This window comes from Oncorhynchus clarkii, chromosome 26 (genome assembly GCF_045791955.1).
Source record: "Oncorhynchus clarkii lewisi isolate Uvic-CL-2024 chromosome 26, UVic_Ocla_1.0, whole genome shotgun sequence".
Taxonomy (NCBI): domain Eukaryota; kingdom Metazoa; phylum Chordata; class Actinopteri; order Salmoniformes; family Salmonidae; genus Oncorhynchus; species Oncorhynchus clarkii.
In genome coordinates, this window is record NC_092172.1 from 32,379,341 (window position 1) to 32,404,644 (window position 25,304).

At 45.1% G+C, this 25,304-nt stretch overlaps 2 protein-coding genes and 1 non-coding gene across 6 annotated transcripts in view; 2 read left to right on the forward strand and 1 right to left on the reverse strand.

Moving 5' to 3' along the window:
- LOC139385029 (tumor protein p53 binding protein, 1) overlaps positions 1–851 on the forward strand; it is a 43,010-nt gene extending 42,159 nt beyond the window's left edge. For all 4 annotated transcript variants that reach the window (XM_071130061.1, XM_071130060.1, XM_071130063.1 and 1 more), the window contains 2 exons: positions 1–78; positions 393–851. In XM_071130061.1, coding sequence (XP_070986162.1) covers positions 1–78; positions 393–589 — 275 coding nt within the window. In that variant the 3' untranslated portion in view covers positions 590–851. The remainder of the gene's footprint in view (positions 79–392) is intronic.
- On the reverse strand, positions 846–25,172 carry LOC139385030 (tubulin gamma complex component 4). Its single transcript, XM_071130064.1, has 18 exons — positions 24,977–25,172; positions 24,477–24,605; positions 22,918–23,040; positions 22,774–22,827; positions 22,067–22,123; positions 21,377–21,456; positions 20,834–21,035; positions 20,074–20,239; positions 19,575–19,699; positions 19,317–19,367; positions 18,987–19,092; positions 18,498–18,605; positions 16,668–16,812; positions 9,988–10,165; positions 9,294–9,428; positions 8,831–8,947; positions 8,552–8,691; positions 846–1,204 (listed from the first exon to the last, which is right to left on the reverse strand). The coding sequence occupies exons 1-18, from the start codon at positions 25,052–25,054 to the stop codon at positions 1,198–1,200; spliced, it is 2,001 nt and encodes a 666-aa protein (XP_070986165.1). The 5' UTR covers positions 25,055–25,172; the 3' UTR covers positions 846–1,197.
- Positions 9,852–9,925, forward strand: trnap-ugg (transfer RNA proline (anticodon UGG)). The gene has a single exon. It is a non-coding gene; the product is annotated as a tRNA-Pro (tRNA).
- Positions 25,173–25,304: the final 132 nt, after the last annotated feature.

A 25,304-nucleotide genomic window follows, 5' to 3' on the forward strand; every position in this document is an offset into this window, starting at 1 on the left:
CGGAGCTGTGGTCTGAGCTGCTGATGATGAGTGGAGCTTCCTCTGTGAGACAGCATCAAGCAGAAAAGGACAGCTCTGGTACGTACAATACATGTTCTCCTGTCCCAGCACTGTGCTTGCAAATTAACTATCAAAACAAACATGTTGGTGTGTCTGTATGGTAACACCCCTAACACTTATTAGCCCTGAAGGTCACGGGTTCAATCCACCTTTTCCACTTTCTGTTCTCCTGCATTACATTTTTGTCAAGCTAATGTTTCTAATCTTGATCCCTACACAACAAGTAGTTCAAGATGATCACTAGGTAACATTCTAGAGTAAAAGCCAAAAAGATGACAAATGCATGTTCTGGATGTCTGCTTTCATAACGCGTCTTATGTTTGCGTCAACAGACATTCCTGTGGGCAAGTTTGATGTGGTGGTCACAGACCGCACCTGTCCGCCATTGGTTCTGAAGAGTGTGACATCACAGGAAGTACCCATGGTGTCGCCCGAGTGGCTAATCCACAGTCTGATCTGTGGGGAGCGCCTGGGATACCATAGCAACCCCCAATATCGTCATGACTACACATCCCCACCCTCATCCTAATCCAAGCCTCCCTTCGCGCACATACAGGTTTATTGTAGGTAGAAGATGCCCTTATCCTCAGATCTGGAATCAGTTTCCCAACTCGCAATCATAACCATTATGAGGGGTGATATCTGACCCTGTGTCAGTGCTTAGGAGCAACTTGTACCTACATACACACCGTCAACCACGTTAAATGTATTGTGTCAGTTCTATTGCATGCTACTGTATATAGTTTTAACCTGTCTGTTTTTATGGAATAATAAACTGACTTTCATTTTAATGATTGTTTATTTGTCTGTTTCTTCATGAAAAGGCACACACATTAATGATACAGTATTTACAATTTATACAAGCTCTGTTACTTACCCTATTGTATCTGATTGAAACAGCCTGTTCTCAAAATCGGTTTGTGCTGTATAGCCAACTCATACAGAGCAAACAGATCTGGGACCAGGCTAGAGGAACCATACAGAATAATCATTGAAACAAAGACGTTTCAGGACACAATGGGGTTATTCAACAACATACTGATTTTCAAGTCCTTCCATCCGACTTGAAGATAAATGGTCTGGAACGCTTGTTACTGAAGACCTCATCTGGAAATCATCCTCCATTTTCTCTCCCAATCAGAAACTGCAAAGGAAGGCAAAATACAGGTATCAGTGTTGAGGGGTGTGCAGGGTTAAGTTCCCCCTAGACGCTGATCTTGGGTCAGTTTAGCATCTTCCCCACCAGCACTACGCAAGTTGCGTAGGGCCCCGCCTCCCCTCGTGTCAAAGCGGGTGTCAATGTTTACAACTTCGATGAGAGGATGAAGTGGAACTATCCTTCTGGTCACGAAAGGAGAAAACACCATGAGAGTGAATTGCGGGATCAGCAATCGGGTAAACTTGTGTGCTCTCCAAATAACAGTAACGTTGATGTACTAGCTTGCAGTGCATCTCTCTCTAGTCTGTCTTGCTAACCTTGCTGGGCAGTGCATCTCCTGGTCTGTCTGTTGCTTGCCAGACACTTCCAGGAATGTGTTCTGTGACTTTGTGCCTGACAAATGTGAAATGCAAAGGAAAACAGTGTTTATAAACTGCAGCTCAGAAAAGATGTGCACGAAATTAAACTCGCGCTTTCCAGCAGCAACCTCTGTAAAAGCCAGTCCAGACAATATATGGGTGTGACGGCACTCCTCATAGGCACACAATTTTAAAACAAGACAATGATTATCTAGTCTCTCAGTCAAGGTTTAGTTACAACTCTGGACTATTGAATTTAAAAGTTGATATACTGGGCAATATGGATGCACATCTCTCAGTAATAATAACCAAGTATTCAGCCAAGCCATAGTATAAATAGTATTTTCTATTTGAAAATGTATAAAAGAAAATCTGGGGAAGCCAGTTTGAATGAGCCTGATGCAGAAGATAAAATGAATAGTATTCATCTATAATTTACAGGTGCTATGCTTAAGTTTGTCAGTAGTGGAGATGCTGGATCATCAGTCAGTCCAAGCACAGACTCCGTTGATCCACATCCAGCCTCAGCCAGAACTAGACCCTGTAAAGCCGTCTTCAGCAAATACAAACACAGACCCAGTACTGCCGTCTTCAGCAAATACAAACACAGACCCAGTACTGCCGTCTTCTGCAAGTACTAACACAGACCCAATACAGCCGTCTTCGACAAGCACTAACACAGACCCAATACAGCCGTCGTCGACAAGCACTAGCACAGACCCAATACAGCCGTCTTCGACAAGCACTAACACAGACCCAGGTGAAGTACAGGCAGCCTAAGCCAGTACTAGCACAACCAGAGGTGTACAGCCAGCATCAGATACAAGCAGCTCAGACCATAATAGAACAGTTGATGCTCCACCAAATAACCCAGCAGATTGGCCCCCAGTCTTAACAGACTTTATGAGGACTGAGTTGGTGCGCTGAGGTCCATTCAAACTAGGACTGGATTTTTCTTAACCTAAAGACACGTCTAGAAGAGGTTTCCATCAGGCTTATTACAGAGACAGCTGTCAAATGGGGAAAGATGACCAGGAGCTGGCTAAATGGGGAAAAGATGACCAGGAGCTGGCTAAATGGGGAAAAGATGACCAGGAGCTGGCTAAATGGGGAAAAGATGACCAGGAGCTGGCTAAATGGGGAAAAGATTACCAGGAGCTGGCTAAATGGGGAAAAGATTACCAGGAGCTGGCTAAATGGGGAAAAGATTTACCAGGAGCTGGCTAAATGGGGAAAAGATTTACCAGGAGCTGGCTTTCATAACCAAAAACACTGCATTGTTTTTGCTGTAAGCTCTTTTTTACTAAAGACTACAAAATAATAAAGGAAGGCGTGAATGACTGGTCAAATATCAACGCCATTCTGAAACCCCATGAGAGTCGTCCTGAACACAAACAATATGATTAAGTGGAGAGAACTTGATCTGCGCCTAAGTCGGGGACAGACTCTTGACCAGATACAAATGACAATTTTGGAGGCTGAAAGAAAGAGATGGCGAGATGTCTTTACACGTTTAATAAGTATCACCCAGTCTCTGGCTGAAAGAAACCTAGCATTCTGTGGTTCATCAGACAAACTCTTCCAACCAGAATGGAAACTTCCTAAAAGGAGGTTGAATTACTGGCAAAATTTGACCCCGTTATGGAAAATCATCTCAGCAAAATTAAAGATGGAGAGACACATGTTCATTACCTTGGGAAGCGCACACAGAATGAGCTGATACAGATTGTGAGTGACAAGATTCTAGAAGCAATGATGACTCAAGTAAAAGACTCAAAGTACTTCTCCATTATCTTGAACCTGACATTAGTCACCAGGAGCAAATGTCCATTATTCTGAGAAGCGTGGCTTTAAGGGAAAGCCAGAGATCAAGGAGCACTTCCTTGGCTTTGTGAATGTTGAGGTTACAACAGGCTTGAATCTGTGCACTGTCATCTTAGATAAGCTGAACGAGCTGAAGATTCCATTTGAAGATTGCAGTGGGCAAGCTTATGATAATGGGGGCAACATGAAGGGCAAGCACCAAGGAGTAAAGCCAGACTGCTCCAAAAAAATCCCAGAGTCGTGTTCATCCCATGTGGCGCACCTACTCTAAACATTTGGGCATGTGCAAAAGCTCTTCACCTTATTTTCAGCTGGCACACAAAGATGGAGTGTTTTGAAGAAACACATGAACATAACCGAGTGACACAAGATGGGAGAGTAGGCTCCAAAGTGTTCATGCAATCAGGTATCAGGCTTCACAAGATGGGAGAGTAGGCTCCAAAGTGTTCATGCAATCAGGTATCAGGCTTCACAAGATGGGAGAGTAGGCTCAAAAGTGTTCATGCAATCAGGTATCAGACTTCTGAGGTTCGGGAGGCATTACTGGAAGCCAGACAGACGATCAACGATCCTATGTCCAAAGTGGAGGCACAAGCACTTGCAGAGGAAGTTGGGTCCTACCGCTTCTTGATTTGCTGTGTCGTATGTGTGAGATACTGACAATAACAAACAAAGTGAACAAGCTCCTCCAATCCGCCTCAATGCAGTTGAATATCGCCGTGAATTTAATCTCAAATGCAAAGGCCTCCCTCACTTCACACCGGGAAACTGGATTCTCTGAGGCCCAGACAACAACATTTGTGAAGAAATTAATGTGGGGGCTTTTCTGAAAGAGAAGAGACAGAAACAGCAAGAGATATTTCAGCTACGAGGCTCCTGATGAACCAGTGACTGACGCACTGAAAAACCTTGAAGTCAACTACTTCAACATTGTGATCGACTCTGCTGTGACATCCACGGATGAGAGATTTGAAACACTCAACCAGATGAAAACCAAATATGGAGTATTGCTGAACTTCAGTACTGCCTCTCAGATGTCCAGTGAATCTTAAGGCTCAGTGCATGGAAGTTAAACTCTCTAACCTTCAGAGATGTCTGTGACATCAGTGGAATGGATCTGGCACATGAGATTCAGAATGTACCTGATCTGCCATCAGATGACTGCCTTTCCTTTCTCTGTGAGAACAACCTGGAGGAGCTCTATCCTAACCTCTGGACGGCCCTAAGTACTGCAGTCACTCTACCAGTAACAGTAGAATCGGCAGAGAGGAGCTTTTCAAAATAAAAGCTCATCGAAAGCTACCTGAGGTCTTCCATGTCTCAGGAACGTTTGGGTGGTCTGGCCATCATGACGTGGGGAAACACATGTCCTTTGATGACTTCGCATCAAGAATGAGCAGAAGAGGAATATTTTGATGATAAGATTTGAATTCAAATGTTTGGACACTTAGTAACATTGTCAGATTGTATGGCAGAAGTGCATTTGTGTAAATGACTGCTTACATAACTATGTGACATACTTTCTCCATGTCTTCCAGACAGTCCAGATAGACTGGTGTCCATGCTGATGCTGAAAATGCCCAGGCTGTAGAACGAACCAAAGTTAATCACACAGCTGTATAGGTTTTATTTGACTACTTTAAGACACATAGCTACAGCCATAGCCTATAGGATTATGTTTACATTGTCTATACAAAGTTAATCACACAGCTGTGTAGGTTTTATTTGACTATTTTAAGACACATAGCTACAGCCATAGCCTATAGGATTATGTTTACATTGTATAGACAAAGTTAATCACACAGCTGTGTAGGTTTTATTTGACTATTTTAAGACATATAGCTGCAGCCACAGCCTATAGGATTATGTTTACATTGTATAGACAAAGCTACATATGAGGACTGGACTCATTACCAGGCAGCAGAGCCAAAGGTCACTGTTATATTGGATTATTTTCTACAATTTCTTATTTATGTTAATATTCAATTATCATAAGATTCTATAGAACATATATTCATTAAATATTGTTTGTTTATACCTCATTCTGTTCTGTATAGGTCTACTTATTCTTAGACTGACAGATGGAGCAAACTGTTTTAAAGGAGGGAGGATTGTAGTGGGAGCACTGGGGTGTCAGGTGTGACAATGGCAAATGGTTTACAGGTCAGGTAGGAGGGGCCCTTAGCAGAATTTTGCTTAGGGCCCCAGGGAGGACAGGACCGGCTCTGTTCCCCACGATTGGTTAGGATTGGTAGAGGGGGAGGTGATCGCATCATGTCAGGTCCTGCCCAGGGTGTAGTGTAGTGTCATGTCAGGTCAATACCTGCCCAGGGTGTAGTGTAGTGTCATGTCTGGTCCCTCCCTGCCCAGGGTGTAGTGTCATGTCTGGTCCCTCCCTGCCCAGGGTGTAGTGTAGTGTCATGTCAGGTCAATACCTGCCCAGGGTGTAGTGTAGTGTCATGTCTGGTCCCTACTTGCCCAGGGTGTAGTGTAGTGTCATGTCTGGTCCCTCCCTGCCCAGGGTGTAGTGTCATGTCTGGTCCCTCCCTGCCCAGGGTGTAGTGTCATGTCTGGTCCCTACCTGCCCAGGGTGTAGTGTAGTGTGATGTCTGGTCCCTACCTGCCCAGGGTGTAGTGTCGTGTCATGTCTGGTCCCTCCCTGCCCAGGGTGTAGTGTCATGTCTGGTCCCTACCTGCCCAGGGTGTAGTGTAGTGTCATGTCTGGTCCCTACCTGCCCAGGGTGTAGTGTAGTGTCATGTCTGGTCCCTCCCTGCCCAGGGTGTAGTGTCATGTCAGGTCCCTACCTGCCCAGTGTGTAGTGTAGTGTCATGTCTGGTCCCTACCTGCCCAGGGTGTAGTGTAGTGTCATGTCTGGTCCCTACCTGCCCAGGGTGTAGTGTAGTGTCATGTCTGGTCCCTCCCTGCCCAGGGTGTAGTGTCATGTCAGGTCCCTACCTGCCCAGTGTGTAGTGTAGTGTCATGTCTGGTCCCTACCTGCCCAGGGTGTAGTGTAGTGTCATGTCTGGTCCCTACCTGCCCAGGGTGTAGTGTCATGTCTGGTCCCTACCTGCCCAGGGTGTAGTGTAGTGTGATGTCTGGTCCCTACCTGCCCAGGGTGTAGTGTAGTGTCATGTCTGGTCCATACCTGCCCAGGGTGTAGTGTCATGTCAGGTCCCTACCTGCCCAGGGTGCAGTGTAGTGTCATGTCTGGTCCCTACCTGCCCAGGGTGTAGTGTCATGTCAGGTCCCTACCTGCCCAGGGTGTAGTATAGTGTGATGTCTGGTCCCTACCTGCCCAGGGTGTAGTGTAGTGTCATGTCCAGTGTGTAGTGTAGTGTCATGTCTGGTCCCTACCTGCCCAGGGTGTAGTGTAGTGTCATGTCTGGTCCCTACCTGCCCAGGGTGTAGTATAGTGTGATGTCTGGTCCCTACCTGCCCAGGGTGTAGTGTAGTGTCATGTCTGGTCCCTACCTGCCCAGGGTGTAGTGTCATGTCAGGTCCCTACCTGCCCAGGGTGTAGTGTAGTGTCATGTCTGGTCCCTACCTGCCCAGGGTGTAGTGTGATGTCAGGTCCCTACTTGCCCAGGGTGTAGTGTGATGTCTGGTCCCTACCTGCCCAGGGTGCAGTGTAGTGTCATGTCTGGTCCCTACCTGCCCAGGGTGTAGTGTAGTGTCATGTCTGGTCCCTACCTGCCCAGGGTGTAGTGTAGTGTCATGTCTGGTCCCTCCCTGCCCAGGGTGTAGTGTCATGTCAGGTCCCTACCTGCCCAGTGTGTAGTGTAGTGTCATGTCTGGTCCCTACCTGCCCAGGGTGTAGTGTCATGTCTGGTCCCTACCTGCCCAGGGTGTAGTGTAGTGTGATGTCTGGTCCCTACCTGCCCAGGGTGTAGTGTAGTGTCATGTCTGGTCCATACCTGCCCAGGGTGTAGTGTCATGTCAGGTCCCTACCTGCCCAGGGTGCAGTGTAGTGTCATGTCTGGTCCCTACCTGCCCAGGGTGTAGTGTAGTGTCATGTCAGGTCCCTACCTGCCCAGGGTGTAGTATAGTGTGATGTCTGGTCCCTACCTGCCCAGGGTGTAGTGTAGTGTCATGTCTGGTCCCTACCTGCCCAGGGTGTAGTGTCATGTCAGGTCCCTACCTGCCCAGGGTGTAGTGTAGTGTCATGTCTGGTCCCTACCTGCCCAGGGTGTAGTGTGATGTCAGGTCCCTACTTGCCCAGGGTGTAGTGTGATGTCTGGTCCCTACCTGCCCAGGGTGCAGTGTAGTGTCATGTCTGGTCCCTACCTGCCCAGGGTGTAGTGTAGTGTCATGTCTGGTCCCTACCTGCCCAGGGTGTAGTGTAGTGTCATGTCTGGTCCCTCCCTGCCCAGGGTGTAGTGTCATGTCAGGTCCCTACCTGCCCAGTGTGTAGTGTAGTGTCATGTCTGGTCCCTACCTGCCCAGGGTGTAGTGTAGTGTCATGTCTGGTCCCTACCTGCCCAGGGTGTAGTGTCATGTCTGGTCCCTACCTGCCCAGGGTGTAGTGTAGTGTGATGTCTGGTCCCTACCTGCCCAGGGTGTAGTGTAGTGTCATGTCTGGTCCATACCTGCCCAGGGTGTAGTGAGTGTCATGTCAGGTCCCTACCTGCCCAGGGTGTAGTGTAGTGTCATGTCAGGTCCCTACCTGCCCAGGGTGTAGTATAGTGTGATGTCTGGTCCCTACCTGCCCAGGGTGTAGTGTAGTGTCATGTCTGGTCCCTACCTGCCCAGGGTGTAGTGTCATGTCAGGTCCCTACCTGCCCAGGGTGTAGTGTAGTGTCATGTCTGGTCCCTACCTGCCCAGGGTGTAGTGTGATGTCAGGTCCCTACTTGCCCAGGGTGTAGTGTGATGTCTGGTCCCTACCTGCCCAGGGTGCAGTGTAGTGTCATGTCTGGTCCCTACCTGCCCAGGGTGTAGTGTAGTGTCATGTCTGGTCCCTACCTGCCCAGGGTGTAGTGTAGTGTCATGTCAGGTCCCTACCTGCCCAGGGTGTAGTATAGTGTGATGTCTGGTCCCTACCTGCCCAGGGTGTAGTGTAGTGTCATGTCTGGTCCCTACCTGCCCAGGGTGTAGTGTCATGTCAGGTCCCTACCTGCCCAGGGTGCAGTGGTGTCATGTCAGGTCCCTACCTGCCCAGGGTGCCTCCTGACTGGGTGTAGTACTTGTTGTAGTCCAGCCTGAGCAGCAGCTGAGCCAGGTCAGAGTTGATCTGGTGGTTTCTGACACCTGACAGGATCTTGAAGAGCAGGAAGGACTGACGACTGAAACCCTGAAATTACAGATGAAGTACTTCATTGTTTGCATTGGCCATTTAGCACCAAAGACTACAAGCAATTACTATAATATAGTAATATAGGCGTGACAATGGGTGAAAGGTTATTGTTAGCAGTTCTAGCAGACAGCCTTACCTTGACCAAGATGTCCAGTTGGGCTGTTCCCCTCTCATCCAGCGGAGCCACGTTCTGGCTGACCAATGAGCAGAAGTTGTGACACAGCTCCAGGATCTCATTCAGACAGTGGAACACCTGGGATAGGAGAGAAGGCATTGGACAAAATTCAAAAATGAATGGGAAACCATAGCTAAGTGGTCATTCAAGGCTGAATCCTAATTTGATAGTGTTGTTATGCATGATTAGCACTCAACACGCAATAACACGTTCAAGGTTGTCTTCATTTCAGTCGCGTTGTGCCATTGGGTCAGGTAAGTGGTTACCTGGTCAGGTAAGTGGTTACCTTGTCAGGAACCATATCAAAGTGACATGGCAATCTGATCATCTGCATAACGTGACTGCAATAAAGAAGACGTTGAAGTGGCCTTAAATTACTGCCACATTGTATTCACATCAAATGCTAATAAATTGAGACGCTAACTGGCTTGAGCAGGATGAAGGACTGTGCTAGCAGGTTGCTAAGGAAGTGGTCGTGGGCCAGCCGGATGCTCTCAAAGTCTCTGGTGGAGTTGATCTGCTGCAGCAGCTGAGAGAACTGAGACTCCAGCACGTCCACCTGAGAGAGGAGGGAGGAGAGAGGAGGAGAGAGGAGCAGCACAGCCATGTTAGAAATATGGCACCAACAACAAGGTCATTCATAGCCTGGTCATAGGAATAGATGTGTTGTCTTGCCAACTCCTATGACCACCTTTGAGCTGGCTATACAGATATGGGACCAGTTTTGAAAGAGGGCCCGAGCAGCAAAAACAAATGTGCATTGTAGTTGTAGAACAAAAAAAGGAATGCTTGTTTGCATTAATATGGCCATGGTAAACTGAGTGTGGTGCATTGAGCCTCTCAAATTTCCTCCCAAAGCTGAATATGAACAGGTAAAAAAACTATACAGTCTTGTCTTTACTACTGCTCTCTATTCTTAAAAACAGACCAGATGCACTGTACAGTACTTAGTCTTTGGATGTACAGATGACACGTGGTTGTGGTTCCGTGTGGCTCAGTTGGTAGAGCATGGCACTTGGAAAGCCAGGGTTGTGGGTTCGATTCCCATGGGGGACAAGTATGAAAACGTATGCACTCACTGCTAAATGACACTTGTTATTTCCTGGAGATATAATCACCTGTAGGTAGTACTGCAGATTGTCCACCAGGAAAGCCATGTGGTTACGTAGCCTCCACTTGACAGCGTCTGTCTGGTTGGATTTGAGGTGTTTCCTCTGCATCTGTAGAGCCCAGCAGTGCTGCAGCTCAGACTGCACCCGCCGCACACTCAGCAGGTAACGAAATATCACATTATACCTGGGAGACAGGACACGGTCGTGAATATTACATTATACCTGGGAGACAGGACAGAGTCAGGGATATTACATTATACCTGGGAGACAGGACAGAGTCAGGGATATTACATTATACCTGGGAGACAGGACAGAGTCAGGGATATTACATTATACCTGGGAGACAGGACAGAGTCAGGGATATTACATTATACCTGGGAGACAGGACAGAGTCAGGGATATTACATTATACCTGGGGGACAGGACAGAGACAGGACAGAGTCAGGGATATTACATTATACCTGGGAGTCAGGACAGAGATATTACATTATACCTGGGAGACAGGACAGAGATATTACATTATACCTGGGAGACAGGACAGAGATATTACATTATACCTGGGAGACAGGACAGAGTCAGGAATATTACATTATACCTGGGAGACAGGACAGAGTCAGGGATATTACATTATACCTGGGAGACAGGACAGAGTCAGGGATATTACATTATACCTGGGAGACAGGACAGAGTCAGGGATATTACATTATACCTGGGAGACAGGACAGAGTCAGGGATATTACATTATACCTGGGAGACAGGACAGAGTCAGGGATATTACATTATACCTGGGAGACAGGACAGAGTCAGGGATATTACATTATACCTGGGAGACAGGACAGAGTCAGGGATATTACATTATACCTGGGAGTCAGGACAGAGTCAGGGATATTACATTATACCTGGGAGACAGGACAGAGTCAGGGATATTACATTATACCTGGGAGTCAGGACAGAGTCAGGGATATTACATTATACCTGGGAGACAGGACAGAGTCAGGGATATTACATTATACCTGGGGGACAGGACAGAGACAGGACAGAGTCAGGGATATTACATTATACCTGGGAGTCAGGACAGAGATATTACATTATACCTGGGAGACAGGACAGAGATATTACATTATACCTGGGAGACAGGACAGAGATATTACATTATACCTGGGAGACAGGACAGAGTCAGGAATATTACATTATACCTGGGAGACAGGACAGAGTCAGGGATATTACATTATACCTGGGAGACAGGACAGAGTCAGGGATATTACATTATACCTGGGAGACAGGACAGAGTCAGGGATATTACATTATACCTGGGAGACAGGACAGAGTCAGGGATATTACATTATACCTGGGAGACAGGACAGAGTCAGGGATATTACATTATACCTGGGAGACAGGACAGAGTCAGGGATATTACATTATACCTGGGAGACAGGACAGAGTCAGGGATATTACATTATACCTGGGAGTCAGGACAGAGTCAGGGATATTACATTATACCTGGGAGACAGGACAGAGTCAGGGATATTACATTATACCTGGGAGACAGGACAGAGTCAGGGATATTACATTATACCTGGGAGACAGGACAGAGTCAGGGATATTACATTATACCTGGGAGACAGGACAGAGTCAGGGATATTACATTATACCTGGGAGTCAGGACAGAGTCAGAGATATTACATTATACCTGGGAGACAGGACAGAGTCAGGGATATTACATTATACCTGGGAGACAGGACAGAGTCAGGGATATTACATTATACCTGGGAGACAGGACAGAGTCAGGGATATTACATTATACCTGGGAGACAGGACAGAGTCAGGGATATTACATTATACCTGGGAGTCAGGACAGAGATATTACATTATACCTGGGAGTCAGGACAGAGTCAGGGATATTACATTATACCTGGGGGACAGGACAGAGTCAGGGATATTACATTATACCTGGGAGTCAGGACAGAGTCAGAGATATTACATTATACCTGGGAGACAGGACAGAGTCAGGGATATTACATTATACCTGGGAGACAGGACAGAGTCAGGGATATTACATTATACCTGGGAGACAGGACAGAGTCAGGGATATTACATTATACCTGGGGGACAGGACAGAGTCAGGGATATTACATTATACCTGGGAGTCAGGACAGAGTCAGGGATATTACATTATACCTGGGAGACAGGACAGAGTCAGGGATATTACATTATACCTGGGAGTCAGGACAGAGTCAGGGATATTACATTATACCTGGGAGACAGGACAGAGTCAGGGATATTACCTTATACCTGGGAGTCAGGACAGAGTCAGGGATATTACATTATACCTGGGAGACAGGACAGAGTCAGGGATATTACATTATACCTGGGAGACAGGACAGAGTCAGGGATATTACATTATACCTGGGAGTCAGGACAGAGATATTACATTATACCTGGGAGTCAGGACAGAGTCAGGGATATTACATTATACCTGGGGGACAGGACAGAGTCAGGGATATTACATTATACCTGGGAGTCAGGACAGAGTCAGAGATATTACATTATACCTGGGAGACAGGACAGAGTCAGGGATATTACATTATACCTGGTAGACAGGACAGAGTCAGGGATATTACATTATACCTGGGAGACAGGACAGAGTCAGGGATATTACATTATACCTGGGGGACAGGACAGAGTCAGGGATATTACATTATACCTGGGAGTCAGGACAGAGTCAGGGATATTACATTATACCTGGGAGACAGGACAGAGTCAGGGATATTACATTATACCTGGGAGTCAGGACAGAGTCAGGGATATTACATTATACCTGGGAGACAGGACAGAGTCAGGGATATTACCTTATACCTGGGAGTCAGGACAGAGTCAGGGATATTACATTATACCTGGGAGACAGGACAGAGTCAGGGATATTACATTATACCTGGGAGACAGGACAGAGTCAGGGATATTACATTATACCTGGGAGACAGGACAGAGTCAGGGATATTACATTATACCTGGGGGACAGGACAGAGTCAGGGATATTACATTATACCTGGGAGACAGGACAGAGTCAGGGATATTACATTATACCTGGGAGACAGGACAGAGTCAGGGATATTACATTATACCTGGGAGTCAGGACAGAGTCAGGGATATTACATTATACCAGGGAGACAGGACAGAGTCAGGACAGAGTCAGGGATATTACATTATACCTGGGAGACAGGACAGAGACAGGACAGAGTCAGGGATATTACATTATACCTGGGAGACAGGACAGAGTCAGGGATATTACATTATACCTGGGAGACAGGACAGAGATATTACATTATACCTGGGAGACAGGACAGAGTCAGGGATATTACATTATACCTGGGAGACAGGACAGAGTCAGGGATATTACATTATACCAGGGAGACAGGACAGAGTCAGGGATATTACATTATACCTGGGAGTCAGGACAGAGTCAGGGATATTACATTATACCTGGGAGACAGGACAGAGACAGGACAGAGTCAGGGATATTACATTATACCTGGGAGACAGGACAGAGTCAGGGATATTACATTATACCAGGGAGACAGGACAGAGTCAGGGATATTACATTATACCTGGGAGACAGGACAGAGTCAGGGATATTACATTATACCTGGGAGTCAGGACAGAGTCAGGGATATTACATTATACCTGGGAGACAGGTCAGAGACAGGACAGAGTCAGGGATATTACATTATACCTGGGAGACAGGACAGAGTCAGGGATATTACATTATACCTGGGAGACAGGACAGAGTCAGGGATATTACATTATACCTGGGAGACAGGACAGAGTCAGGGATATTACATTATACCTGGGAGACAGGACAGAGACAGGACAGAGTCAGGGATATTACATTATACCTGGGAGACAGGACAGAGTCAGGGATATTACATTATACCTGGGAGACAGGACAGAGTCAGGGATATTACATTATACCTGGGAGTCAGGACAGAGTCAGGGATATTACATTATACCTGGGGGACAGGACAGAGTCAGGGATATTACATTATACCTGGGAGACAGGACAGAGTCAGGGATATTACATTATACCTGGGGGACAGGACAGAGTCAGGGATATTACATTATACCTGGGAGTCAGGACAGAGTCAGGGATATTACATTATACCTGGGGGACAGGACAGAGTCAGGGATATTACATTATACCTGGGAGTCAGGACAGAGTCAGGGATATTACATTATACCTGGGAGTCAGGACAGAGTCAGGACAGAGTCAGGGATATTACATTATACCTGGGAGTCAGGACAGAGACAGGACAGAGTCAGGGATATTACATTATACCTGGGAGTCAGGACAGAGTCAGGACAGAGTCAGGGATATTACATTATACCTGGGAGTCAGGACAGAGTCAGGACAGAGTCAGGGATATTACATTATACCTGGGAGTCAGGACAGAGACAGGACAGAGTCAGGGATATTACATTATACCTGGGGGACAGGACAGAGTCAGGGATATTACATTATACCTGGGAGACAGGACAGAGTCAGGGATATTACATTATACCTGGGAGACAGGACAGAGTCAGGGATATTACATTATACCTGGGAGACAGGACAGAGTCAGGGATATTACATTATACCTGGGAGACAGGACAGAGTCAGGGATATTACATTATACCTGGGAGTCAGGACAGAGTCAGGGATATTACATTATACCTGGGAGACAGGACAGAGTCAGGGATATTACATTATACCAGGGAGACAGGACAGAGTCAGGGATATTACATTATACCAGGGAGACAGGACAGAGTCAGGGATATTACATTATACCTGGGAGTCAGGACAGAGTCAGGGATATTACATTATACCTGGGAGACAGGACAGAGTCAGGGATATTACATTATACCAGGGAGACAGGACACAGTCGTAGAAATTACATTATACCTGGGGGACAGGACACGGTCGTGAATATGCCATGACGATAGTGTCAGTTTCAGGAAGACTAGCTAAGACTGAATCGGACACAACTGATCATAAGGAAAATAAAAACATAGTTATATATTATTTTTTTTAACCTTTATTTAACTAGGCAAGTCAGTTAAGAACAAATTCTTATTTTCAATGACGGCCTAGGAACAGTGGGTTAACTGCCTGTTCAGGGGCAGAACAACAGATTTTTACCTTGTCAGCTCGGGGGTTTGAACTTGAAACCTTCCGGTTACTAGTCCAACGCTCTAACCACTAGGCTACCCTGCCGCCCCAAATATGAACAGAAAACTTGTGAAGAATGCAATACGAAAACATGACGGTACAAACAATGGTTATATACACTCACTGGCCAGTGTATTAGGTATACCCATCTAGTACTGGGTCAGATACCCCTTTGCCTCCAGAACAGCCCAAATTCACTTTTTTAGTTAATAACCAAATACAGACCTAAGAAACAACAACTTACAGATGCACACAATCAACGACTACATCTCCTCTGTCCAGACCCGCATGCTCACACCTCCATCCACAGTGCACTGTTGTTTACCACATGGCCTGAAACAGCACCGTTTTGTTTCTCTCAGTAGCCCCAGCTCTTTCAATATTTAAATAATAAATAATTACGTTTTTCCAAGATGAGTTATGAGCCTGAATTCTTTGGGGAATGGATTCTACAAGCCGGAAATGTTCCACAGGGATGTTGTTCCATGCTGACACCATGCAGTTGCTGCAGATTGGCTATGGTCTACCAGCATCCATCGGACTGTACCATTGACACCAGGCAGGATGGGTTCCATGGACTCATCCTACATCTGCCATCAACATGATGCAACAGGAACCGGGATTCGTCGGACCAGGCAATGTTTTTCCACTCCTCAATTGTCCAGTGTTGGTGATGGCCTGCCCACTGGAGCCGCTTCTTCTTGTTTTTACCTGTTAGGAGTGGAACCCAGTGTGGTCGTCTGCTACAATAACCATCTGTGACAAAGGTTGGCGAGTTCTGCGTTCCGAGAAGCCGTACTGCAGACCACTGTTGTACTGCGCCGTTATTTACCTGTTTGTGGCCCAACTGTTAGATTGCATGATTCTTACCATTCTCCTTCAACCTCTCATCAACGAGCGGTTTTTGCCCACAGGACTGACACTGACTGGATGGTTTTTGTTTGTCACACCATTCTCTGTAAACCCTAGACACTATTATGCGTGAAAAGCCCAGGAGGGCGGCCGTTTGTGAGATACTGGATCCGGCACGCCTGGCAGCGACGATCATACCAGTCACTTAGGTCAGTAATTTTGCCCATTCCATTCACGTTCAATCAAACAGTAACTGAATGCCTCAATGCCTGTCTACCTGCATTATATAGCAAGCCACAGACTCACTGTCTGTAGGGAGATCCATTTTCGTGAACAGGGTGGTGTACCTAATAAACTGGGAGTGTAATGTTTAAATATTCCATTGTCTGTTTGCACAAACATTTGCTAATGGATATCACTTCATGTTAAAGGTAGAGTCAGCAATGCACAAAGTAAAAAGCAATATTGTGTCGATTTCCACAACTACTAAGAGCATTGAAGCACGAGGCTAAAATTCTCCACTGTTACGGGTCCTGCAGCGATCACATTGGACCCTGGTCAAAAGTAGTGCACTATATAGGGAATAAGGGACCATTTGGGAGGCAGACGTTGCCTGCTGTACAATACTCACTTCTCCAGAACGGCAGGGGTGAAGAGGATGTGCAGGGGCCACTGGACCTTGTAGGCCAAGCCCAGAGCAGCCCAGCCCGTAGGGGGCACCTCCCTGGGGGAGGACTCCTGTGGGGGAGTGGCCCCTTCCCTGGTCCCTGTGGCATCTGAGAACACAATCATACCGTTAGCCACAGGATGGCTCCACACCAGAGTATGTCAGGAGAGTTGAGGCGTTTGAAATCTCACTCATGGAACGGTCTTAGTTAACCACTCTGCCGCTCAACATCCTTCCTCCTGCTCTGCTAAAAAAATATTTTTAAAACGCTCACAGGAACAAACAAATAAAACTGCTGCTCCAAATTCACCCCATTCATTTTTTGGTTAAAAAGAATTTAACAAACACCCCATATACTTTTGTGACTATGTACCATTTGTTTTTGAAGTAGGCTGTCATAAGAAGGTTCAACATAGGCTACTAAACAAGCCCCTACCTAGGTGATAGGTTGTGGCCACTGTGTTAAAAACAAGTAGCTTTTTCTCTAATCGATTGATGATCAGATACGTCAGTTGTAACTGGTTCTGTTGAACTCAAATTTTACACTTGATAGACAACTTTAGTAATGTTACAAACTTAAACTATTTTTTAACAATAGCCTATATAGAAACCAAAATGTCTCTGGTGCAGCTGCATGGCCACATTGGTTGTCTTGTCATCAATTATACAGCCTGACAGATTTCTTGGTCGACTCATATCAACATCTCTGTGCATTAGTGGTGGGGTAGGCTAAATAAATACAACAGAACAGACCTTAATAAAAGAATGGTGATGAAGGAAATGAAGAATGGTGGACAGAGCATGGCCTGAGGTCGTGGCTGAACAGTACCAGAGCGCAATTGGGAGAGAAGGCCAACGATCCTACATTTTAATTAATTTTACTTTTTTTATTTGTTTATTCAGCCAAATAACACACTCCATTCCTCTCTCCACATCCTCTGATCCACTCCATCGCATTGTTCACAAGATGGCACACACTGGGTAGAAGACATAGAAGAATGGATCATCCCAAATAGCACCCTATTCCCTATGAAGTGCACTACTTTGACCAAAACTTTGTGAAGAATAGTGCACTATTATGTGGATTAGGGTGCCAAGTTCAACAGCCTTCTTTCTCGTCTGCTTTTAAAAAGATACCAGGTGACTTCCCAGTACACATCCATCAGATTGCCTTCTCTCATCTGGTGTTCCCAGGTTATAGCAGGAGAGATGAGGGAGAGATGACCAAGACAGGCATGCATAGACTGTCTTACAGTTAGCCACCAGATGGCAGCAACTGGTTACAAGAAAATATACTGGAGCACACAGCCGCCGGTCCCAATATGTTCCTTACCCCTTCCCCTTGGCCCTGACCTTTCCATGTTTACAGATCTGAATGGTATAAAAAGGTATAAGAAGTGTCATGGTGGACCTTCCGCCACATTACAGATCTGCAAACATGGAAGAGTAAGTTAGGGCCATGGGGTAGTAGGGAGCAGACCTGTGTTCAAATACTATTTAGGGTATTTCAATGACTTTCAAAAGACATTTCAAAGTAAATATTTTCTTTGAAAATACAACTAGCTGAATATTGGAATGCATTTGGAAATACACTTAATGTATTGGCATGTATTACAAAATACACTGAAAATAAGTATTTCAAAAACAAATACTCATATAAACATGTACTGAGCCCAGGTCTAGTAGGGAGTGAAAAGAGAACTCTAAGCAGCTCTAGTTAAACATACAGTTAGATCTCCTAGACTCCTAGTAGAGGGTTTCTGCTCCAATGAAAAGCCACTCTGAGGAACAAACCTTTGCTGTCCTTCCCCTGGTAGTCGATGGTGAGGTGGAGGAGAGGCAGGAGGTTGTCGTCGTCCAACAACACCTTGTGGGCAGCCTGCTGAAAGGCCACATTTACGTCTGTGGAAGAAGGGGTGGAGAAAACAGCCACTGTTAGATCCAAAGAATGACTGCAATACACATGAACCTGTTCATATTCTTCTGTACGGCATCCTTCCTTCCTTGGAATAACAACAATCAGAAATGACTGGGTTGGTGAAAGATATTTACTGGAACCCCTACTTTGACCTAGCCACAGTGTTAGATCAGTGATCACTTCAAGAAAGGGAGGAAGTTAGGATCCAGTTTAAACTGCATTTTTAAGTATTCCAAAAGGACCATGGTTTGTGATTGAATAAAGGGGGAATTTTCCATAAGATGAAGTAGGCCCTTAGGAGGTAGAATGCGCTATCAAGTTTAGATGTCTGTTAGAGTAAACTGATCCTGGATCTGTAAACATACCGTGTTCAGTGACAGCCGTGGGCGGGGTCTTGAGCATGTGCTGAGCGTGGTCAATGAACACCTGGTACAGCTCGCCACGGCCCAACAGGTAAAAGTCCTTTATGATCTACAGGGAAAGAGAAACGGGCGTGTTTGAGGGGTCAGCTTTAACAAGGAGAGGCACAGAATCACTCATCTTGATCACATAAGGAGTAGTTATTTGAGATGCAAGGGGATTTGTAGATAAGTGATTCTCAGCAGTCTGACAGCAATGTAGTCGAGCTCAAACATGACCACTAACAATCTGAAATCAACTGTAAACTGTCACAGCTAGATAGTCCAAATACAAACCTTCAGTTGCCCCAGGAGATCAGATTCCTCCACCATTAATGTCCACAGGTGCTGCAAATAGAAGGATACATTCATTCACCAACTGTTGATTGGATTCACATACCGACGACTAATGTATGGAGTTATTGAGATGAATATGGCCCTAATATCAACTGAATAGAACAGGACCTTTTTGTCCAGCTGATAGTGGGAAGTTGCAGCAGACGTTACAAACACATATCTGACATTTCCTCAGATATGGTGAAGTGCGAAGCCCACCTCTGCCACGGTGCTGCGGATGCCGTCTATGAGGTTCTCAAAGTCCACTAGGCTGAAGAGGGGCTGCTGTTTGAGACGGTGCAGCTCTGTTGCAAACATGTCCTCCTGGTGCTTCAGTATAGAGCCTGGACACAAACACACACAGAGGGAGGAAAACATGATCCATCAAATCCTCCAAAATCTTTCATTCCAAGTTGAACGTGGATCTCCTGAAGTGATATTGTCGCAATATGTTACATTGAAGTAGTGCTTGGCGAGATAGCTCGTGATTTTTTTGTTGTTGAAGTTTTTAGAGAAGCGTAGCAACCAAAGCAAACCAAATAGATGCCAAAATCAGCAATAGTACTAATGGTGCTTACCTGAGTGAGGGTGAAAAGACAGAAAACGCCCCCTTTCTCCTCCCTCTACTGTTTCCCTACTGTAGCTAAATCCTTAACAAGTCAACGTGAAACGTAGCTACAGCTAATAACAAAGGTACATGTATGGACCAGGTTCTCACCAGCTCTGGACGGGCTGTGGTTGTGGTTCTCAAACATCTGGACGGACTCCCCCACGAAGAGGATCTTCTCAGCCACGCGGATGGGGACGTAGGAGGGCAGCATCTCAGCCCGCAGAGAGAACTGCTGCAGGGACGGAGCCAGCATGTTCTCTTCCTCTATCAGCCTCTACAACAGAATACAGACAACAGCATCGTTCATTAGGGAACACAATAGAAAACATTTTCAAACAGAAAACCAAAATGAGCATGTCTTATTGGACCAGTCTGGGTACTCACTCCCTGTTTCAGTTAGTTTTTCCCTGCTTTGTGCCTTATGAACATGACCCAAATCAGCCTCCTGAAACTGACTGGAAGTACATACAGACTTTTAGATCTTATCCATCCTACAATCTTTACTCCAACAGTAGTGGTGCTAGCTTTACACTAACGCAAGCACTTCAAATCCAGGTGGACAGATAAAGTGCCAAGGTATGAAGTAGGATGAAATTACCCATAGACACTGATCTTAGGTCAGTTTTGCCTCCCCACCCGATATTTAAGTTTAGGATTTTGGGGAAGATATAAACTGAACCTGAAGCTGTGCCTAAGGAAACTTCTACCCGCCATCTCGCTAGATTCTGTAGTTCTCTCAGCTGGAAACATGGATGCAATTGACAATAGATGCTGATCTAGAATCAGTTTTTCCTCTTACCTTAGATCAGCCAGTTAAGATTTGAGGAAGATATAAGCTGATCCTGAATCTTAACATTAGAGCTCTCACCAGGTCCTGTAGTTCTTTCAGCTGTTTACCGCTGAGGCCTCCAATCCCCAGGTCCTCCTCGTCCTCCTCCTGGTTGGCGGCGGCCCCTCCAGCGCTGGGCCCCTGCTTCACATAGAACTCCTCACTCTGGTCCAGCAGCAGACCGTGCAGCATCCACGCCGCCAGCTGCTTGTACATCACCCCGTGGCACACCGCCAGGATCCTGTGTAGACAGACAGAGATCATTTATGTTGTGTTGCCCTAAGAAACACCAGCCAGGTATCAGTATAGATTCAAGTGTTTATGTGTAGGAGGGGATGACATGTGTCATGGGAATGATTTATCCAGGGGAGAAATAACTAATTTAAAAAAATACACACCCCGGGATCTTAACCCCTTCAGGTTTTGCCTGGAAATATGGCATGCATATTTCACTCTGCAGCATCAGTTTCAGGATGACACCACACATGCAGCATAGATCCAAGTAATAGCATAAACAATGCATAAAGCTTCTATATGAGGCTAACTTTACATTTGATTGAAAAAGTTGTGGCCGTAACTTACTTCTCCAGGGCCATGCGAACAGGGGGCAGACCTCCACAGCTGTGCTTGTACACCGTCTCCAGGATCTGACAGCCGTGGATCTAATTAGAACATACAGGATATGACCTCATTTCCATATTCCACACTAATTGATTCAACTGTGCCTACCCATGATGCACTCTGCTCTGAGCGCTGTGACAACTTTGCGCCCCTGTACCACAGCAGCCACCATGATGAACTTTAAATTGGTAGAAAGATGGTATTGTTACAGAAAAATTCTAAACTAAGTCACATCAGAAATGTGTTGACCTTTGAGAACACAAAGTTTTTGTAGAGCGCTATGGGTGTATGAAAAGTGCTTTATGAGTGTCTTAAATCATTTCCTCCAAAGTAATTGTGTTTGTGTGATTTCTCAGTCATATCATGCCCTTATCTTCTGGGACTGTATTGTCTCATCTCCATTGTAATGCCTTCACCTTCTGGGACTCTTGTCTTGTCTCCATTGTAATGCCCTTACCTTCTGGGACTGTCTCGTCTCCATTGTAATGCCCTTACCTTCTGGGACTGTCTCATCTCCATTGTAATGCCTTCACCTTCTGGGACTCTTGTCTTGTCTCCATTGTAATGCCCTTACCTTCTGGGACTGTCTTGTCTCCATTGTAATGCCCTAACCTTCTGGGACTGTATTGGTCTCCATTGTAATGCCCTTACCTTCTGGGACTTTATTGTCTCCACCACCACCATAACAGAGGGAAACAGCAACTGAAACTGGAGAAGAACAACATGATTACATAAAATGACTAGGGTATATTGTTAAATGAATATTTTATTTCCTAATTCCATTCATGACATATTGAAAGATACTGTGGATCTTGTGACTGTAGGTGTGAAAGTTCACATTTAAAGATGGAATCCGCATTAGGGGAAACAGCACCACTGTCTGGATTGGATGCTGTGGATGAAAATCCAGCACTTGGAGAAAGAGGAAATTAGGAATATATGTATAATTAGTAAACTACATGTACAGTACATGTGAGCGAAAGTAGCAGTTGAAGTATTTTTGTCCGTTAGTTTACTCCAATCAGGGGAGGGGTGGAAGGGTGGCAGCGCCACTGTACACCCCCAGCACTTTGTTATTGTTTTTGTCTTGTGGATGAAATGGAGGTGAGGTGCGTCGTGCAGTGTGGTCAAAGAAAAAACGTGCAGTACATATTGTTCTGTTTTATCGCGTGCAAAGACGTTTGAGGGGGAAAAACAGTGTTTGTAGCTTGCAGTAACTTTTCTGTTGTTGTAATATCCTAAACTCTTTCACCATTAAGGATTACCGCTTTAAAGGTCTAAAACAATTAATTCTACTTCAAATGTACAACAAGCAAATCTAAATCAGAAAAACTAGTAAAAACAGTAACTGGCATTACCTGATCCAACATATAATTCACATGAGAAATGGAGAGATGCGGGTCGCCAAGAAACTGCAATGAAGAGGACAATAGTGGGATTTATTATGAATGTGCATTGTATTAATTAGTGCTACAGTGCATTTTGTAAATGATCTTCGGTACCTCTTGTTCGAGGTCCAGGAGAGCCTGTCTATAAGGCTGTAGCATGGAGTCCAGTCCCGTGCAGAAAGCCCGCAGGTAAACCCCATTGAGTCCGGCCTGGTTTGTCTGAATGGAGTGGTGCTCCTGCAAAGTACAATCACAGCTTGTTAAGACTATAGTATTTAGCTATATCTGATCAGTATTTGCGGTAATACTAGTCCATCTTAATCTAAAAAACAACAACACATGGCACTTACTCTAAAGTTGGTTTAGATTCATTGTCACCGACTCTCACAGAATTTAACCAGTTAATCAGGATTAAAAAATATAAACCCATCTAAGGGGAGGTTTCCCGGACACAGATTAAGTGTAATTCTGCACTAAAAAGCATTTTCAATGGAGATTCTCCATTGAGTTGGCTTTTTAGTCCAGAGAGGTATACTACGAATCAGGTTTGAGGAGTTAGCAAAGTAACTTTGTTCAACCTGGAATAACCGGTCAAGATGAAAGAGGCTCACCTTTTAGCCAGGTAAATTTCTATGGCAATGAATCCTTCAGAACTAACCTGTTCTGGGGTAGGATAACTCAGGGCTTACTATATTTATCCTGAATGAAGTGTCTGATGCCACGTTAAATACAACTAGGAACACGGATAAATATGAGGTCAAATCATAACGTCAGTGATCTAAAGGTCAGAAAGTCTGACTTTTAGAAAAAGGCCCGAGTTGGAATTCCGAGTTGGATGATCATTCAAATCGATTTTTCCCCAGTCCGAGCTACATTTTTTTTACTTTCCAGTTGTTTAGAATGTACTGAAGTCGGAGATTTACGAGTTCCTAGTTGTTTTGAGCGATTAAATATGTAATTAATCAAGCGTTTATGTAAAAAAATATATATTAAGACACCCATCACATTACACATTTAGTAATGACAAGATGCATTTGAAGGTTCACCCACAGTAAAACTTTTGCATGACAAAAACATTTTTACTGATAGGATTGGGAAAAAAGGTGCTTGTGTGCATAGATAAGCACACCAAAGCACATCAAAGACAGCATTATTAGCCTATTTCACATCATAGCCTGCTGAATTTGCAAGATAACTTATCTTTCATGTTAATTTCGGCAGAAATGAAAATGTGGCACTGACTCTCCCATTGATTGATGGTTTCAGCATTGTCTCAATGAAGAGTTTGGCGTTCGACCAGCAACATGCGACATGCACGTGTAGTTACATGCCTGCTAGAGTTAGCGGCATGCGGACGAGCAACATCCACCGTTGTAGTACTGATGATGTATGAGCTGGAATGTGAAGCTAATTGAAGCTGGCTAGTTTTATAAAAGCCTGAGTATATCGAGCTTCAATCGTAGTTTTCCTCAAGTCTTCACCTTATCAAAAAGTAAGAGATAAGCAGGGAGAATATTGGAGACGGAACCCCAGATATCCTTCAACGGTCTCCTCGATTCCAAATCAAATCACATTTTATTGGTCACATTCACATTTTTAAGCAGATGTTATAACAAAGGAAGTGAGAAGAGGAAAATGCTTTTGGCACTCCATCTTCTGGGTATTTATTTCACCTGCTGGTGGACATGGCCTGTGTGTTGCTCTATGAACTCTGTGAAGCGAATGTAATCGGATCCCAGTTTGCAGAGGCGGTTCAGGACACTGGTCTCACTGGGATGGAGAAAGGGCAGGTCCTGGGAGACCTACAGGAGTAGCAGAGGTTCAGTTAACCCCTTACTCATAACTCCTTAACAGTGCATTCTTGAACTATGGTTCAGTTAGCTATATGTACATCGTGGAGTAAGGTTCAGTAGGATGCATGTCACACTTACTACCAGCCACTAAACAAAACTATAGTGAAGTGTACATACAGCAACAATAGAAAAAAACTAGTGATGGGTGCCAACAAAAGCAGAAAATAAAACAATTCATAAGGTTACTAGCTAGTTGCACTAGCTAGCTACTTGAGGGAAAAAAAAGATTCACATAGCTAGCCAGCTTCTTGCAGCGGTGTTTGTACTTTGTAGAGCTAGCTTTGTACTGTAGTTGGGTAGGTAACGTTATCCCGATATACCTGTAAACCTGTCCGTTTGTTCCATGTGAATATAGTCCCAGGGTATCCACTTAACGCCAACAAGAGCTCGTGAATCATTTTAATTAACTTAAAATCGTATATCAGGTCAAAGTTTACATAAATTGCACTGTTGAGCCTGTCATTCAATCACAACACTGCCGATTCTGTCGCCGCCGCAACCCGATGACGTATCAATGACGAGGGTGAAGAATTATGGAAATTGTAGTCTTTCCTTTGGTTTCCACATAAGTTCATTAAACGTTTTCTTCCCTTGTACGATTGATTTAGCTACTGTAATGATCCATTTTTTCTATCTAACCCCCCCCAA

What these genes read in the sequence shown, in the direction of transcription:
- LOC139385030 (XM_071130064.1), bottom strand. Translation starts at nt 25,054, where the DNA reads ATGATTCACGAGCTCTTGTTGGCGTTAAGTGGATACCCTGGGACTATA. An exon ending in TCCTGGACCTCGAACAAGAG is followed by an intron (nt 22,828 to 22,917) that starts GTACCGAAGATC and finishes TCTTCATTGCAG; the next exon opens with TTTCTTGGCGACCCGCATCT. An exon ending in TCCGCAGCACCGTGGCAGAG is followed by an intron (nt 19,368 to 19,574) that starts GTGGGCTTCGCA and finishes TTCTATTTGCAG; the next exon opens with CACCTGTGGACATTAATGGT.